The 19,435-nt window shown below is 46.2% G+C and overlaps 1 protein-coding gene across 2 annotated transcripts in view; it reads left to right on the forward strand.

Annotated features, from left to right (window-relative positions):
• The window catches only part of PAX5 (paired box 5), a 131,740-nt gene that overhangs the window by 81,331 nt on the left and 30,974 nt on the right, over nt 1–19,435 (forward strand). For both annotated transcript variants that reach the window (XM_030968636.1, XM_030968637.1), the window contains exon 8: nt 18,674–18,775. In XM_030968636.1, the coding sequence (XP_030824496.1) occupies nt 18,674–18,775 (102 nt within the window). The remainder of the gene's footprint in view (nt 1–18,673; nt 18,776–19,435) is intronic.

The raw sequence follows: 19,435 nt of genomic DNA on the forward strand, positions 1-19,435 counted from the left end.
GCTAAGATGAAAGTTAGCAGTGTATTTATCCCTGTAGTACCAGCATGGTGATGGAATAAATCTACTTTTTATACTTTAGCTGTGGATTCTGGCCCCCTTGGTTACCTGCATATATTTGATTCTCACAGTGGCACAGCACTGGGCTGTCTTTGCTGATGTCTCATCATTTAGGAGCTCTGTGGTTGGTCATCCCTGTAGCAAAAGCTCCAGGTGGAAAGAAGAAAACACCTGCAGAAGGTGACTTGTCCAAAGAATTTCTGCATATAAGGTTGGGGATTCTCATCAGAATATGCGTGTTTCTTTCCAATGACTATTGAGGGAAGGAGGAGTGCTTAGTTTAAGCTGGACCTGCACAGGTGGGATGGACCTACCCTGGAGAGAGAAAGAAGAGTCACCTGAAGATACGGGGTAAAATTGTTATCCAGCTGGTAGTCAGCAGCAGTTTTACAGTTGTGCTTTCACCAGTGGACTGAAAGGAATTGCATTATTTTGATTTAAGATTAAAAATTTTTTTTTCAAAGAAAAGTTACTTCAATTTGTACTTCCTGTTCCAACTCTCTGAAATAAGAGTAATGTAACTTTTCCACAACTCCTTCTTTCCTTCTTTTTTTCCTCCCCTCCTGTCCCTATCCTCAAATTAGCACAGTTTTGAAGAAAGTAAAAAAAAATTGGGTTTGTTAATACTACATTTTTCTTCTAGAAAAATGCTTTGGTGTTTTTTGTTGTTGTTGTTGCCTAGTTGTAATAACAATAAAAAGTCTTCTTCTGAGGCTATATACAGGTCATATAACCTGTCATATAACCTGTCCCTACCTGGAAATGTTGATCTTGTTTAAACATGGAATATAATCACAGAATTGTACTTTAACTTTTGCAGGACTGTTTTGAAGTGCGGATTGGTGTTGGTAGATGGATAGTTTATAGTGAAGAGTTATGCTAAGAGTCACAGCTTAGTTTCTACATTTAAGGGATAAAAGTGCAGATACATTTCCCAATAATCTATTCCTCACTCACAATAGGATCTGCCATGTTAAAGACTTGAGAAAAGGCCGCATAAACTCCTGTGTAAAGCAGCCAATGTGAAAAACAAAAGTGTAATTTTTAATGAGAAGACAGAGTCTAACTGCGACACTGTTGAGTTTTTCCATTTTTATGAATTCTTATCTTGCTATTAAAGAAGAAGTGCATTTGAGAAAGCAAACGAGGGCACTTGTACCCCACTAAGACCCAGGCTATTAACTGCCTCTTTTGATGATGTACAGTCTGACTCTGTTGGGAGTTTGGCTGTGGATTTAAATGTTGAATTTAACTATGGTAAACATATTTTGGTGCAAAGCATGTATAATAACAATTTGCATTTACATAGCATCTTTTACTTAAGGATTTTGCAATGTCTAATTAATTAAATCTGTTTCCCCCTGCCCCAAATACCACTGTGGTATGGATAATAAATGCAATTTTAAATTGAGCAGCTATAGCAGGAGGATTAAGACAAGAGGGTCTGGTGCCTTTGTGGTGGTCCTTATTGTGGTGGGCCTAGAGCTTGTTCTGCAGGCATGCTGAGCAGCCTCGTCTTGTGCCTATAGCAGTCTGAAGCACCCTGAAAAAAAGAGGATGTCAAGCCAGCTCCATATTGGTGGGTGGAAAGTGCTCTGCAGACTTCATGCACAGTGTCTCATGCTGGTGTTTGGGTCCTGGGGATGCTCACACGCAGCTGTGCCACCCACCCCATGGCTGCCGGGGGGTTCAGGTGCTCAGGGCTGGCTGGCAGCTTTTACAATGGCTAGTTCAGCTGACAGGTAGAATTTCTCACTGCCAGATAAATGCTGAAATCTGTTGTAGATCTCTAATTTGGAAATAATAATAATAAAAAAGAAAATAAAGAAAGGAAAGGAAAGTATTCTAATTAGCCTAAATGCTTCCTGAATTGCTTTTTCGTTTGGCTCACAACAATAACAAAACATTTGAGAGTTTCTGTGCAAGCCACCAAAATGATATTTCCAGGTGAGTAGCAGGATGCATTGACATCTGTGCTTCTGCACACCACAACAATAAAATCTAGTGGCAATCTGAGTGAAGCTGCAGAAGTTGTTTCTAGGACAAGGTAGTTGTTTTGATGGCAGCTGTTGAAGACCTCTGAAAGATATTGAGGTGCTGGAATGTGTCCAGTGGCAATTAATGGAGCCAGGAAGGGTCTGGCACTCAAGTGTTATTAGGTGTGGTGAGGGAGCTAAGGGGCTCATACTGGAGAAAAGGAGACATGGGGGGCCTTCTGTCTTTCTACAGCCTCCTGACAGGAGGGTGGAGCCAAGTCAGAGTCTGGTTCTGCCTCCAGGGAACAAGAACAGGACAAGAGAACACGGTCTCAAGATATGCTGGGGAAGGCTTACAGCAGATATGGGGAAAACATCTTCAGTGAAAGGGCTGTTCATCCCTGGCACAGGCTGCCCAGGACAGTGGTGGAGTTGCCATCCCTGGAAGGATTTATAAGCCATGTGGATGTGGCACTTGGAGACATGGGCTATGGGTGCCCTCAGCACTGCTGGGGAATGGCTGGACTCGGTGATCCTAGAGAGCTTTTCTGATGTAAACAGTTCTGTTCTACCACTGATGATACGTGGCCTTTATTTGCTTACTAGAAATTAATTCTTAAATGATACCTGACCAGTTAGAGAGATTATGTGTTTGCAGTGAATAGACTGTGAGCTATCAGGCCAGTAGTTTTGGGAAGCGAGTAGAGGAAATCATAAAAGAGACAATTCTGGGTTTTTGTGCACTCTGGAGCAATGGAGAGTGTGCCAGGAGGATACCTGCTGTCTACTGTGTCCTCACACCTTCCTACCATTAAGAAGGTGTGAGCATGATTTAATTTTTTTAATCTAGGAGAAATCTGGGAGAAATCTAGGTGAAACTTAAGATGACTCAAGAAAGAAAAACTGCAAAGTGTAAAATGTTTGAAGTAATGTTTTAATAATGCTGCAGTGTATTTTTTGAGGAAAGTTCTTGCTTACATTCTCTATTCTTTGAAAGAGCTCTTCCTGTAGTTCTGTCCCTGGAAAACACTGTGTTAACCAAGAATAGAGATTTTATAAGCCTATGGGGTTTTTTTGTTTTGTTTTGTTTGTTTGTTTGTTTGTTTTGTTTGTTTGGGGTTTTTTTTTGCAATGAACTATTGTTTCTTTAGGATTTCATGTTACATTAAGGCAAAAAATGTGTGAATTTTGGGTTTTGTATAATTTCTCCTAAAAATGTTGAACTGTAATAAAAAATACACAAAAAGAAAAATGAAGTAGAAAAAAAGAAAAATGTAACTGGCACTTCATCAAAATACAAGTTGCCTGGCTTTGAGCTGCTTGATAGAATTGGCACATTTACCAGCAGTGAGGAATATCACTTGTGGAAATCCCACAAGAATCAGCAGGGATGGGGACTGCCTGTGCTGCCACAGACTTGACACCTGGCTTGTGATTTTCACACAGATGTGGCTCAAAAGTAAATTCAGTAAAGAGAGTGAAAGGAGTGTTGGGGTCCCTCTGGAATTTTCCTTCTTTTCACTGTACATTCATTACAACAATCTGAAATCCTTGAGCACAGCCCTGTGATGACATTATACCTTTTTTGAACACTAACTGCTGAAAAAGGCTCATGTATCAGCAGTATCCCTCTAAAGAGGGATGTGTGGGTTATCCCCTCCCCAGCTGGCTTCATCTCTGGCACTTTTGGGTCCAGACCTTGTGGTCTCCCCAGATGTTAGCATCCTCCTGGGGGAAGGATGGTCCTTGACCACTGGGACTTAGACTGCAAGAGTATGTAGTGTGTGGAAGAATGTGGTGGGGGGGGCAGCAGCTGCTGCTACAGCTGCACTAATTGCAAGGTCCATAAGGAGTGATGCTGGGGGCTGTGGATAAGACTGTCAGCAAATCACGTGCTCATTGCTAAACAGAGGCCTTGTTTTTGCTCCTTTTGTCCTTGTTAATGTAGTTATATGGCACATGGACACAAGCTATTCCCAGGCCTTGGTGTAGCCTTGAACAGGTCTGGCAGCTGTTCACACTGTAGGAAAATTGTGTCCTCTGTTGCCTGAGCTGTGTATGCTAGCCAGTAAAGGCAGTTCCAAATGCATCCAGGTCCAGCTTCACCCCCATGCTGATGCAGAGACAGCCAAGCTGTCTGGTATAGACACTGAATCACAAACTATGAATCTTGTGGAGCCAGGGCATTGCCCAGCCTAGCCTGGGTGACAAAGCTGCATCTGGCCCCTGAGTTCTCTGCAGAGCATTGTCCATCTCTCCCTGTGGGGCTGCACTAGGGATGGTCATGGCAGGAATAAGGGAATACTGGCAGTAACAGAGACACACGGGACATACATCACACCTGACGCATGAACATGCGGTACAGGGTTGCAGAGCACACTTCTGCTTTGTGTGTCTTCGCCTGCAGCTGCCGAGGCCATACCAGGAGGTGCTCCACGAATCCCTGTGTCCTGCCCCAGAGCATCCCAATGGCTTTGTCCACTCTAGAGGGACCAGTGTTCATTCTGCAGTCAGATTTTTGACCAAAAGAGGTACAGCTGCTGTGGCCTTACACTCATCCATGAGTGCATCCTCCCTACTCAGGAGACAGATTTTATCCATCTCTTCTGGGGACTTCACTACCTTCAAGTTTTGATATTAATTCAGGTTTTCATGAGACATGATCTTAAGTTCTGAACATACGACTAGGATATCATTGGGCCCTACTGTGACATGCATAAAGCAGCTCTGTGGTGCTCTGTGTGACGTTGCCTCCCTGCCCTGACCAGCATGTGGTAGACAGGAGTGCCTATCCCCTGTACTTGACCCCTTGGAGAGATGGAAAGCCACTGCTCCTGTGCATCGTGTCACCCAAGGGCTTGTAGACCACAAAGTTACTTCTGTGCTTCCCTCTGCAAGACACAGTCTGCAGACCCTCAACAAAATTCTCCCCTTCTGTGCTGGCTGCTCTGAGCTCTTCTGGCTGCAGCTGGCCCCTGGCGCAGCAGGGGAGGTCCCTCCTGCTGGGTGGATACAGAATGAATTTGCAGTCCTCATGGAGGAGAATGCACTGCCATGGTTGTGGGCATGGTGCTCCACCAGCACCAGCCGCTGTCATCTCCTTCATTCCTCTGTCCCCACTAAGTGGCATAAAGAGGCTGTAGGCAGCAGGGATCAGCGGTGGCGCCACAGGTCTGGGAGAGGAAGGGAGTGAGTGTGAAATTTGGCTATCCCTCTGGGACACTGTCCCAGCCCCTCCTCCCCGTGGACCTATAGGAGTGGTAGGGGCACATCAACCTTGCTCAGCATCACATACGCCCTGCAGAGAACAGAACAGCTCTGCGGCATCATCTAAAGTGCTGTCCTGAATGTACTCCTTTCTCCAACCTTTCTAATTATTCCTGCCCAATCTTTCTTCATGTTTTCTTTTAATTATTTTCCCCTTTCTTCTCTCCCCGTCTTTCTTCTCCCCTAAAACTCTGACACTCCTCTCTGGTGTATTGAGAATGTGAGTGAAATTGAAGGCTGGAACGTCTCAAGTCTTTATGATGATGAATTACTTTCACTGCCAAACCTTTTATTGTCTGTGATTTGGAAAGAGGGGAAGCTGATTTATTGTGGCCAACTGTCATACCATTTAATACAGTTATAAATCCTGACACCATGATGGCCGCTGTTGGCCAGGGACCCCCTCTGGCCACTCTCCTATCCTGTTTTTGTCCATGGTCGCTGTCTTCAGCTGAGGAGCAGGCAGGTCAAAATGTGAGCTGGGAGTTCCCACTTGAAGGGTAATGGCTGAGGATCAAGCAACCCCAAGTGTCTCACCCAGACACAGGCAGGCTGCATGGCCCCCAGGTCTTGGGGTGGGTGGAGATGTCCCATGGTCCTGGGCATCCCTACAGCCTCCCCCCATCCTGGTGCTGGCCCTCATGGATTGCTTCAGTCCTACTTGAATGTGGCAGAAGGGAAATATCACACAGGGCTTGGAGCAAGATGCCTTTCCACAATCCCTTCTGTTCTCTGGCCTGAACTCACTGGAGGATGCTTCCCATAAAGTAATCCACACATTTGTAATTTTTTAACTACATGGTGCATCAGCTGAGATGCATATCTCACTATGCCATGAGATGCTATCTACCCACTAGAAAGCTGGGAAAGAGATGGGACTTGGAAATACTAATTTGGTTGTGCTGCTTGATGGGGCAGATGAAAAATGCAATTTTGTCTCAAAGTTATTTCAAATGAGATGTTTCAGGTTCCTTCAGCTAAATGGAGTAAAACATTTCACACTTGACAACTGAGAATATTTGGTGGAAAATACTGAAACCCCCAGTGTGTCAACATTTCCATAGCTTCACTATTTCCATCACAGAATTTAGGTAAAGTGCCTGATTTCAGCTTTTTATCTTATTCCAGGATTAAAAAAAAACATTAAATAGCAGAAAAATAGCATACAGGTTGTTGACTTGGACTTTGTTGAACCCTAATTAAGGTGTAAAAATTGAGAGTGTACATATTTGTTCTGTGAGGAGTAGAAAAACACTCATGACATTAGCAATGATGCTTGGATTGGAAATGCCTCCATCTCAGATGAATTCCAGATGCAGATCACAAATATTGATCTTTGTGAGATGAAAAATTTCAGCATGGGTTTAATGGTTTAATGTCACTGCAAGACAGACTGGTGGAAGCTGTTGGATTTTCTTTTCCTCTGTGCTTATGTAGCAAGCTGAATAGCCAGTTGTCAATTACTCATGTCTTCCTGTTTCTGGATGCACCAGCAGGCTGCTGGGTCCTGTTCACGCATGTCAGCATTGACAGGGCTCACCTGCGTGGGCAGGTGCCTGTCTGCATAGCAGCAGGTAGGACAGTGAAGCCCGGGGTTGCCTGGCATCTGGCTGAGCATTGGCACTCCTGGCACAGCAGCACTGCACTGAGCCTGGCTGGACACACCATGGTCCTGAGCAGGGATGTGATCTGCCAGAGCATCATCAGTCCTTGGGTGCTGCCAGGGGGTGCAAGGGTGTGGCTTGGGACCAAAGGGATTCCCACTGAGGCAGGGTTGCGTGCTGTCTGGGCTTCTCCTTCTGCTCTTGATGCTCCCAAAAGCTCTCTGGATGTCAGTGCTGTCCTTTACAAGGTCCCTGGAAAGCCATGTCCTCCCCTCTTTCCTGGTTGCTTGGCTGGATCAGCTTACCTGCTTTCCCACACGTGGCTGGGAATCATGAATCTGGGGATCATCCCAGCCCACCAGGACATGGCAGGGACCCAGGGCTCTGCAGCCTGAAGGCGTGCCTGGATAGTACCCTCTCCAGGCCACCCTGTGTACTTCTCAGACCTGGGTGCAGTATCACCCCAGCTGCCAGGCTGGGAGGAGGAGGTGGGCTGCCCTGGCCCTCCTGATATGACATAATGTATCATATCATATCATATCATATCATATCATATCATATCATATCATATCATATCATATCATCATATCTCATACCATATCATCATATCATACCATATAATATGTCATATCATATCATATCATATGAATCATATCATATAATTAGTCATACAGATGCTCTGAAGCAGCACCTGTACCAATAGGACCTTTTGATGCAGTTCACATCACAGCGATCACAGCACAGCACATCCCAGGTAGTGGCAGCCCCACCCATGGTGGGTGGGGTATCAGGTCATTAGCATTCTCACTGCCCTTCATGAAGTGGCCATGGTGGCATCTGGTGCTTCAAAGGCCATCTCCATTTTTCCTTGCACACTTTCCCAGTGCCTGGGAAGGTCCTGGGATTGCACAGTCTGGTATGAGCCCTCTGAGCTACCTATGGACAACAAGGTCTTTTAGCATGTCTGTGGGATGAATCCTGAAGATCTGAGCCCTGCGGAAGGAGGCCCTCCCTTGGGAGCATTGTCTCTGTTCCCAGGGCAGCTACCAGCCTGAGCCAAGGCTGTGGACCCCAGTAATGTGCAGGACCTCTCCTTAGGGCTGGCATGTCCCTTTTCGTAACTGTTAAATGTTTGTTAAATGGGCTGAACATGTGGGGTTGGCAGAAGTCTGGATTTCTGTTTTGTGATCAGGCAGAGGTTGGAGGCCAGCCACCTCTCCCCATACATGCCATACATATCCATTCATTTTTGGAAGCATCCATGCCACCACAGGGAAATGCTAACAATGCTACTTTTCATACTACAGGTCCTGTTTGGTTTTTCCCTTGTAGCTCCAAGGACTTATCTGGAGTCTTGTTACAGTGAGAGGAGTTCATAGTTCTTGACATACTGATGGAAGTTTCCTTCTAGTCTTCTTCATTGCAAAGAGAAGCTAGAAGACATCTTCTGGGCATGTGAAAAAATCCAAACAGTGGAAAAGAAGAAAAGAGAAAATGTTTTATTTAAATATCTCTTGGTAACTCAGTCCCCCTACTGATTTTTCTGGGGTGTTTAGCTTCTAGCTGTGTATTTACATGAACAGGGATCCCCAGACCACAAACTTTTCATGCTGCTGATCCTCTTGGTCATCCTGCATCTTTCCAGCAGCACAGTGATTATTGTGGAGACAGTCTCACCAAGCCTGCTGTGCTGCTCTTATTAGAAGTATTGCTGTGCTGCAGAAGGAAAACAACAATAAAGGGAATATGTTGCTTTTGCATGCGTTAAGAGCACTGATCAAACCACAAGAGATCCCATTTCAGACATAATGTGCATTGGAGGGCAAAATTAGATTGAGGAGTAAATGGAGCCTAAAATCTCCATAGCTTTATTCGTCAGAAAGCTGTTTCATTGCGTGGTTTAATTCTCCTATTTCTTTCATTCACTGCATGTAGCATGCTGGCTACAGTACATTTTAGAAATAACGCAAAAAAAAAACCCCTTCTTTAATTTGGCAGTGGTTGTGAGGTGTGTAAGGCTGATCAGACCAAAGATGTGAGGTGATATGAAATGCAGAAGCGTGTTACTCAACAGCAGAAAAACAGCCAAACTGCACTTCCTACATTTTAGCAGGAAGAGGTATTTTGGTTTGGAATTGTTATTTTATATTTTGGCTTTTGAATTTGGTTTCTTTTGCATTTATTTAATTCTGAACTCTTTAAAGTTGGTTTTATTATTTCTATTTGAAAGTTTTATTTCATTGCTGCTTGTGAATTACACTGCATGATGAATGGCACTCAACCAAAATATAACATTTTGTAGGCTAAGACCTGCCATGATGGTAAGCCCATTCTTTTTATGTGGGATTTCTTTTCTTTCTGCTGTAAACATGTCAGTTTGACAGGAGGAGGCTAACTGGTCTCTCAGATAAGTAGACACATGGGGCTTTTTGCCTTTGTAGACAACACTTGATGTCATTTTCAAACTAATGCAAATTGCCAAGAAGAGCACTTGGTGTGCAGTGAATCCCTTCTGAAACACTGAAAACTGCAGATCAGTATAGCTGGCACCAGTAGAATGACCAGAGCAGAAGGACAAGCCCATGTGTGTCTTGGTCCTATACACACCTTTGTGTATCTGTGCTTCCAATCCACATTCACTGCTCCATTTGTTTTCCAGAACCTCTGGAAGCTTGCTTGGCTTCCCTCACACTGCTTCAGCAGTTCCCACATCCTAACTGCCTGCAATTTTGGCTCTTCCTGCCTTGCATTGTGAACCGTGGAAATAAGAATGGGAAGAGTGAAACTTTGACCAGACCTGAAACCCAGTTTCAGTGTTATGTAAGCAGAGTCTCATCTCTGAGATCTCAACTAACAGAAGATCCCATCCTGTCAGGGCCAGAATGAGCTGCCTTCCCCTGCTCTTTAAACTTGATATCTGTGAACGTGCTTCTCTGCCACACTGGTGGAGGGACGGACCCCTGGACCAGGAACAAGTGGGGGTTTATTCAAGCTTAGGCTGTTGGGTCCTTGTGCCTCTGTAGCCTTTTCTGTGGGTCCCCGCTGAGCTCATGAAGGTCCATCCTTTTGGCTGTGGCAAGGCCTTGCAGATCCAACAACTGCGAAAATATTAAAGATTTTTACTTTGTTCAGGTCTATTTCATATTAAAAAAAAAACAAACAACAAAACCAAACCCCCAACAAATAGACAAACAAAATACCTCCTTAAAGAAATCCAGATCTGAAGAAAGTTTAACAACAGAAAGTACTAAATAAGGTAAAACCAGCCCAGAGCAGTGTGCGCTTCTTGGCTGTATTTGTGACACCTTTTGTATCAGTCCTCACTATCTTAAATTTTACATAGCAAAGTAATTTTAATCTTGAAATTAAGATTTAACTTCTTTTTAAAAAGGAAAATCAAATGTTCTAGCATCTTCAGAACTTTTTCAATACACCCATTAACTTCTTGGCGTTAAAATGGCAAATGAACAGCTCTCTGCTTACATAAACTCCAGGTTTACATTTCTGTCTCTTAGTGTAAAGGTTTCATTATTAAAGTTCTTGTCTGGCACTGGCTCAAAGGCAAATGTGACATGACCTCTGTGGTGTGCCACCTCCTCCTCACTGTGTGTCTGTTTGGCCCCTCCTTTGGGAGGGACTGTGCTCTTCAGTAAGGGAGCAGTTCCCGGTGTTTAGGCCTGCTGTAGCTGTGCAGGGACATGGGCCTCTGTGGGATTTGCAGGCTGTGCCAGGCAGACTCAGCCTCCCCCAAAGAACCTTCTTCTGCAGGGTTCTGCTGCAGCTGCTTCAGGATGCCCCATGCTGGTTGTAACCTGCTGCTCCTCTGTTGTTCTCCAGGCAGGTGTGGGAGGGGAAGGGCCTCACAAAAGGAATTTAATGGACGCAGACCACCACGTGTCTGCCCACAAGATCTCATCACCCTTGCTCTCACCTCCATCTGCTCTCCTTGCCTTTTGGTGTCCCCTTGATAGATGATAAAGTTATGGTGGTGTATATATGTAATGTGGTGGGATTGTTTCCATCATTCTGCCATGCATCCCATGCATACCCACACTTTCCCACATCCCTGCACACGCAGAGCTCTGAGCACCTGAGACCCTTGCCATGCCCCAACTGCTGGTGGGCCTGCTAGCCTCACCTGGGCTCAACAGAGAGAAACCTTGCAAGGCCTGAAGATGTCATTTATCATGGGCCAGGGAAAGGCTAAATTATGCGGGTGCATTTTAATGTGTGGCTAGTTGTTGGCCACACAAGAATTAGGGTGAGAGTGAGTTCTTGCAAAGATGTTGTCTGCCTGGGGTATTTTTCCCTATTTTCCACACAGATGCCCCCTCCAATGCATTGTGAGTGTGTGCGTTGAATGAAGGGGTCAACCTGTGGAATTCTAACCTTGCATGTGTTACAGGAGGGATGAGAGAACCAGGTGGTCTTTGAAGATCAAGGTGGATGATGGTGCATCTCAGATCTGCAGAAAAAACTTTCTCATCCTAGCAACCCTAAAAAGTATGTGACAAGCTGGAATATTGAGTTTCTTACAGGGTGCAAGAGCTCTGTTTCTGCACAGAAGAAGGAACAGGAGTTTTATGCAGCAGCACAAAAGAGGTTGTCCAGAGGAGATGGGACTGAGGGCAGAACACTCTGTAGCTCCAGGACTCCTTCTTAGGAATCACAGAGAAAACATTCTGGGGTATTCATCTGTACTTTCTCACTGCATTTTTGCTCTGACAGAAAGCATTGGTCTTCCTTCCTTTCTTTTTTACCTGCCCTGGCTCTCTTTTAAAAGTGTAATTGGGTCAATGGAAAGAATAACAGAGACACCAGCTATGAAAGGCAGCTTTGGAGTGCTGTAAACATCTGCTGCTGCTTTGCAGATGAGGAGAAAAACAGACCCACATCTGCAGCCCCTGTTTCTGTGCAGTGTGCTTAATCTGAATTTTATGGCTGTGATAGCAGATTACGGTGCCACTGTCATGAGCCCTTGAAGCCCCAGTCACAGTGGACACTGCGCATTTCAATACCTCCTCCACTAATCTTTCCCCCACTGCTCCCATTCCCTGGCTGCTAATTTCACGCAGGCACTTAAACATGATGGATAATTGTGTTCTGCTTATCAATGTTTAATTTAAGGGCTGTTCCGTCTGACCTGAATGCCCTCTGCAAGAGCTGTGCCTCATTATTGATTTCATGGTCATACCTGTGACATTACCTGCTTTGTAGGAAGTAGACTTTGACATTCCTGTGAGGCTTTGGCAGCCAGAGCTAATTGTCAGAAGAATAATCGAGTCAGCAAAATCATTACAGGTGATCTGTATGTTACCACTGTTTTATCTGCCTCTAATTAGGTGCAGGAGAGGTAACTCATCATGGTAAGCACACCACACTGGTTTGATGTCCACAAATAGAGCAAGATGAGCACAGGAGGGGAGTTATTCATTAACAGCAGCGATTCAGTGTGTTGGAGTCCTGTGCTGGTGACATGTCCTTTCCCAGTGGAATGGCATGAAATGCTGTACTGCAGGCATCCATGGGATACAGAGTCTGAGCGACTTTCGGGCAGGACCAAATGTTGGGGCATGTGCTCAGTGGCCTTGGACCCTGAGGCAGTAATGAGTGTGCTGCTGCTGTGGAGCAGTATTTTGTGTGTGATAAAACCAGACAGCTCTTTTAGGACATGCTTTTCTCTTGTTTGGGTACTGCAATGCCCCATGCTGCTGCCCTGGGTACACCCTGGGTGACTCACACACATCCCCAGGTGGCAAAGGGACCAAGAGCCAATTGATGGAACTCATCAGGTCTTTTCCTGATGACAGCGTTGTGCATTTCACAAAGACATTTTCTTTGTGGTAACAGTTGAAACAAGCAGGTTAGCATGATCAAATTCTTCATTGAGCAGAAGAAAAAGAGCTTTTATGAGTGGGAACCAGATTTTTCAGAATAAAAGTCAGTGTTGGTAACCAATTTCACTGAAATAGTCTAGAAATTTGGACTTGCTGCCCAGAGATGAAGTGGTACCCAAAAAGTATTGCTGCCAATTACTTTTTCTTTCTGGTGTTAAGCAATGACATCCCTTCCTGTAAGGCACCACAGCTTCTTCATATCTGGGATAGCAGGTGCCTGCTATGGCAAGACGGCTGCCAAAGCCCACCAAAGAGAGAGCAACATGCGCAGGCACCTGGGGCCAGCAGTCCTCTGGGGTCCTAGCAGCAGAACAGCACCCGTGCAGGTCCTTCCTCTGCCAGCAATGTTTGAAGGCACTTGACGAGGGAGGTGCTGTGTGACAGGACCAGGAACATGACCGCAGCAGGGGTGCCATCCTCCTCCCATCACATTGTGGAGTCTTAGAGACCGTGCAAGGTCATTTTGAAGAGAGCACAGTCTAAAGCCAAGATAATCCGTCTGGGATGCCTTCTGGAAGTGGTTTATCAATTCTGCTGGAGCCTTGCTGCAGCTGCTTCATGGCATTCCTGCACGAAGCCAGCATAAGGATTCCTTACACACAGAGGCTGCCAGGCAAGGAGCTGTAGAACCCCAGTTTGAATGGGATGGTGCTTGGAAGCACCTGCCCAGCTCATTGGACAACTCTGTGGGCTGGTGTGGTAGCATCTCCTCATTGTCAGTTTGCCTAGTGCAAACCTGCATTTTGAAAAATAGTTTTCTGGAAAGACACAAAGGATCAGGTGAGGCAGCAGCCTCTGTGTGGATCTGGGAGGGAGGAGTCTGATCTGTGCTGTGGACAGGTCTGTGGGGGATCAGGTTTGGGCAGGGATGCCTGAAGTGGGGCCTAGGGCAGTGCTGGTCTCTGCTGGGTGGAGCACTCTGGTGCTGGGTGGTACCTTGTGTAATTCAGACAGGGGTGTGTGCTACCTTGGGTGGCCATTTCACATGGTCTGGTGTCTTGTAATGATACCTGCAAAGAGCGTGGGAGGATTTACTGCTGGACTGACTTTCTCACTATTGCTGACCTCTTTGTGTTGAACCTCTGACTCTGAAGAGGTGGCATTACCCCATTAACCCAAAGTGCTGCCTCAATCTTGACCATGCTCCTGAGCTGGTGGCAGTCACACCTGCTGTGAGCACGGGGCAGGGGCAAAGGCCTGGCTTCCCTCAGTGCAGACCATGGTGCATCGTGGAAAGGAAAATCACCAGCCCTGCTGGTGGTTGTGAGACAGTGGCAAAGGGGCTCTGTGAGCCCCCTTCCACCACCTGAACCCCGTACATTTTCTGATGTATCCTTTGCTGTAATTAATTACGTGTCCAGTGGGCTCATTTCTTTCATACTGTTACCGACAATCTGTTAGATAAAGGGAAAAAATGTGTTGGTGCCCTGTGGTATTGAAAGTGAAGGGTTTTCACACTGTCAGGGTAATGAATTCTGCACGGGTTTGAAGCACCTGAGCTTGGGGGAGTCCTTGTGTCATGTGTCTGGGAGTGACAACCCCCAGTGGTTAATTACTGCCATGGATGAGAGCTGAGCTGATAGCAAAATGAGATAATTTCATTAGTAGTTAAATTTGAAGTTAATTGGATTCACGTTTACACACAGTAGTGTACCAAGACACACTTGGAAAAGCTCTTTGCCGCCTTTTGATTTTTTTAAAGAAGGTAGATGGATTGAGGAATGCTTCTAAAATGCTCCCTTTTTTTTCCCTGTGGTTTGGAGGGAGGAGAGCCCTTTGCTGCTGCAGGCTGCTCTCTGCCCCAGCGCTTTTGTCCTGCAGCGGGGACATTTGCTGATGCCCAAGCGCTGCTTGCTTCATCTGTGCAGGGGTTGCTGCTAAGCTCTCCTGTAGCTGGTGGCAAAATTTCTTTCATGGAAGAAAATTACTTATTAACACTTTCTTTGCAAAATGATAATTTGCTTTCATTGTGGGTGTTACCAGCTCCTAGTGAATGGAGGGATGGACATTTGTTGACTATCTTCTGTGTGCAGAGCCTTTGACATGCCCAGGCGTGTCCATAGCAGAGGTGTTTGCTCCACTCTCCACAATGACAACACTCGTGCTCCCCCTAAGACATTTTCTTTCTGGAAATCAGATGAGTGTTGGGTCAGCATTGCCTTGGAGATGTTCACCAGGACCTGAAGGAGCCTGGTGAAGCAGTCTGGAGGAGGTGATGTAGTAAAGGAGATGGTAGAGTCCAGGCAGAATGGGCACTAGAGCTGCTGTGTGCTCCTTCTGTCATGGAGGTGTACCAGTTTCAGGTCAGCAGATACCACTGAAGGTACCAATGCTGCTGGGGCTACCAGCCTCTCCATGGGGAGGCTACCGTAGGAAAGACTCAGAAAGGTATTTTGGTACATGGAGCTTAAAATTGTTGGCAGAGGTTGTTGGAAAAAGATTGTTGGTTACCTTGGAAAATCCTGCCAGGCTCTGCTCTAGTTGAGCTTCTCTATAGGCTGGAGCTGGCAGCTGAGCTGCTCTGTCCTGCACAATACCAGCACAGCAAGGCAAGGAGGCAGCTCTGCCCAAAGATACTTCTGCACCATCTTTAACTCTGCACAGGACAAAGACATTCAGGAAAAAATATGTCTTGAAGAGACCTAGGTTCCTATGTCTGTGTGGCCCACTGCTAAAATGCAGATATTCATTTCCTCTTGAGTGCATTGCTGTATAAGAAAGGCAGAACAGCCTGGAGCAGAGGCTGCTTCTTAATCTCTCTTTGTACTAGGTGGATTGGTGTTTTTCTCTTAAATCAATTGTTTTAGTGCAGTTGAAGCTTGCCAGCACGGGGGAAAATCTCGTAGAGAATGGGATGGCTCTAGTCTTTCTTTTTTGGTGGAAGCAAATTGGATGGAATTCACAGGATGAGGTTGGATCGCAGCACTTGCAGCTATGCCCTTGGTCACCTTTGGTCAGCCCCCTCAGCCTCCCCTCAGCCCCACCTGAGACCTGGCTGTGGGAACCCTACAAGGAAGGTTGGTTGACACATGACAGAACATTTCATTTGGAAATGGGATGTAATGGAAACCGGCCCAAACCTGTGGAATAGATAATGGGTGATATTTCTGTATTGACTGCGGAGAAGAGGTCCTACTTGTTTAACTGTGGTTTGTGATGGTTATGTTGCTCAGTACCCTTGACAGTGATCCTGGTCATTCTGGGTGTGGCAGTGGTTTGGAGAAAGTGAATTATTTGTAATATTTCAAAATACCGAAGTAAATGTCAAGGTTTTTATGATACCTATGGAAAGTGAGGAGTGGGGTGTAGTCGGTGTGGGGCAGTTTGGGAGGGGGAGCTTGCCCACAGGTCAAGGCACCTTTGGGCGCAGACGTGTTGTGCCATTCTGTAGTGACGCCGTACAACCAAGGAAGGGAGGAGCCCTGTTTTCCCTCCTGGGTCTCCAGAGGGCTCCTAGATGGCAGTAGTCAGCCTGTGAAATGTTCATCTGCATTTAGGGACAGCTGTTAGCTGAGTCCCTGCTAGCTCTGGCAGTGAACTTGGCTTCTGAGACTGACTTTATGTAGACTGCAGATACTTTTGTATTCTCCAGACTGTAGAGGTGACATAAAGCATTTAATTTTGTGTGGGAGAGAAGGAAGCCGGGCAGTGATAAGGGGAGAACATTTTAATCTAAAATAACCATTTTCTGCCTGCATTGAATAATTAGAATTCATTATGCCCTTCCGTAAGGGACGTGACTTCTCCCTAGCACTGGAGAACAAATTAATCAATTGTTTTGAACCTTAAATTCTTTTAGGATGTGAATGCACCATAAATATTCTGTAGGAAGGGCCTGAGAGGAACAGCTTGCATCCTGATTTGCAGATACTGAGTGCGGAGGAAAGTGGGGCATGTGCTAAGAGATCACTGCAGTGATACTAGAGTTTTGGCATGTACCCCTTCATCTGAGGGTAGGGGGAGGCAGTCTTTGTGGCCGTGACCCAGAGATTATGACCCACAATTTGCAATTACTTGTGTACCTGTCTCGTGTCTCATCAGATGAAGTCTCATTTCTTCAAAGATATCAAAAAAGGAAGATTTTTAAGTTTGATTTTTAGATCAAAATGAAATTAGGGCTCAAAATCTTTACCAAAAAAAAAACAAAAACTAAAAAACTTTAAAAATAATTGTTTTGGCTTTTGTAAAAACGTTCAGTTTCAATCTCTTCAAGTTCTGGAGACCTGAAAAAAGTTGGCTTTCTTAAAAGCAATTGCCTACAGAATACAATGTGAAAAAAGAGAACCTGTGCTTTTTTTTCTTGTCAGTAGTGCTAAAATCAGCAAAGTCACATAACTTTTGCTGATCCAAATGCTACCTTTTAAGGAAGGAACTTGATTTTTGCTAATGAGCTGGTTTGGGCCAACAGGATCTTGGAGCTGACTGGTGCCAGGTGGTCCCTGTCCTGTAGAGGTTGGAAGAGTGGAAGGGCCAGGTGCTTCATGCAGCCCAGAGTCCCTTTCTTTTAAAGGAGGTGTACACTCAGCTTTTCAGAGATAACATCTCATGCATAGCCACTGCCTCTGAGCTGTGCTTTGGATCTGAGGGACCCCTTATTTTCCCCTGGCCTTGAAGGAGCCACTTGGCAGGCTGGCAGAGGTGTTGGCAGAGCCAGGGGGGCTGGTCTAAGGGGCAGGTCCGTGAACTGAAGTGGTGCCTGAGTAGTGTGGGTGGTGCTCACACTGGGAGTGGATTGCAGAGCCTACGTCCAGCTGCTGACCAAGCCATGGTGCTGCAGGGTCAGTGCTACCAGGCGCCTGTGTGTGTCTTGAAAGCAACTTGTCCTTGGCTAAGTGTCCTGCCCAAGGATGCCGTGGCAGCCCGGAAGACCATGATTGAGCTCCAGGATTTCCTCTGGGGTGAGGGATGGATCCTGCCTGATGACATCACAGGAGCATCCCTTTCTTCTGGAGGGTCTCTTGTGGCCACACGTGACAGTGGTTTACCCAAAATCTCACTGCGGCAGCATGAAGGGATGGTGACAGTTCCAGAAGCTCCACACAGGAGCAGAGTCCAGGCATGACTGAGGAAACAGTTCTGTGGCTCTTTGTGAGCCATGATATCTGACCTCCTGTCTTTGCACTGCCAGCAGACACGTGTCCTCGAAGGTGATGGGAGATGTGTCTGGGAGAGGGTGAAGGAAGAGGGGGTAGCCCAGACCCCTGGTCCAGGGGCAGAAATAGATGGAAGACATCCCACTTTCTGCTTTTGTGGGGTTATTTCCATGGAAGTACTGTTGGTACTTGACTAAAACATGTTTCTGTAGCTAAGGAAAGAGCAGTGCATCAGGCTGTGTCTGTAAATTTAACTCTTCCTCTGGCACTGTGACAAACTATATTTTAAACCACCTTCATGTCTCAATGCCTTGTTTTTGTTCCTTTTTTTTCTCTTTAACAAGAGATAAAACAGATGCCTGCATTGTATTTACATCTCAAACAGTCTCAGCTTTTGCATGTGATTTTCTAGGGAGTTTTCTGGCAAAATGTCATTAAGATCTGTGTTATTTCCCATTTCACTGCTTTTGACTTTACAAATCTAAGCTTTAGAGGAATTTGGGAGTAGGGGTGAGCAGCTGGAGTTCAGGCGGGTGTGTTCCTCTCCCTGCAGAGCTCTGCTCTTCACCTTCCAGTCTTGCACTTTATTGGAGCTTTGTGGCAGCTTATAGAGAAAACAAAACTGTGCCTGCCCTCCCTGCCAGGATGGAAATCCCATGCTGGTCCTCGCAGAGCAGTGATGACAAATGCATGGCTGTGTTCTGGGTGCTTGGGGAGATGTAAAACCATGCCTGCTTGTCGCAATGCTCACGTGGTGATTTGTTGGTTTGATTTCTCAGGTCGCGAGCTGGCAAGTACAACCCTCCCAGGATACCCTCCACACGTCCCTCCTGCTGGACAGGGCAGCTACTCCGCTCCAGCACTGACAGGAATGGTGCCTGGTGAGTCTTCAGAGTCGGGGAGAAAGAAAACGTAAAAGGAAAACAAATAGTATTTCAGGAGAGAAATGTTGTGTGCTGTAAATGTTGTGTGCTGAGGTAAAAGCCACAGTGCCAAAGGGTAGGTGTGGAGTGATCCTGAGTGAAGTAGGACCAGGCTCCCCAGCACAGGAGGCTGCATAGCCTGCAGAGTGCCAAAGCCAAGTGTTGGCACTGAAGTGCTGAAGGAGCTCCAGCCACCCTTTTGTGGAGCCTGGAGATTGCTCCATATTGGGCTGTGCCAGGCTCTGCTCACCTGACTCAGGCTTTGCTGTAACTCTCCAGATTTCTCCCAGCACTGTCCCTCTGTGCTGCCCCAGTGGTGAGGCCATTGGCCCTGGAGGCTGGACATGTCCTGACCTCAGACTTCCTCCGTGCAAACCTGACTCATGGGAATGGATGCCAGGTTGTTCCCAGGACACTCTACTTCTGTAATTTCCTTCCCATTTTGGAACCTTGCAGTCAGAAATGCCAGCAGCTGCTACTGCTACTGCTACGTGAGCCAGCTGCTGGCTACTGCTTGCCTGTGTGGCAGCAGAAGCAGAAGTTGTGCAGGTGCCTGGGGTGGGCAGAGCAGGTTCTGCAGGTATGTCACATAACTGATGCCATCCTTTAGCACTGTTG

This window comes from Camarhynchus parvulus, chromosome Z (genome assembly GCF_901933205.1).
Source record: "Camarhynchus parvulus chromosome Z, STF_HiC, whole genome shotgun sequence".
NCBI classification, from domain to species: domain Eukaryota; kingdom Metazoa; phylum Chordata; class Aves; order Passeriformes; family Thraupidae; genus Camarhynchus; species Camarhynchus parvulus.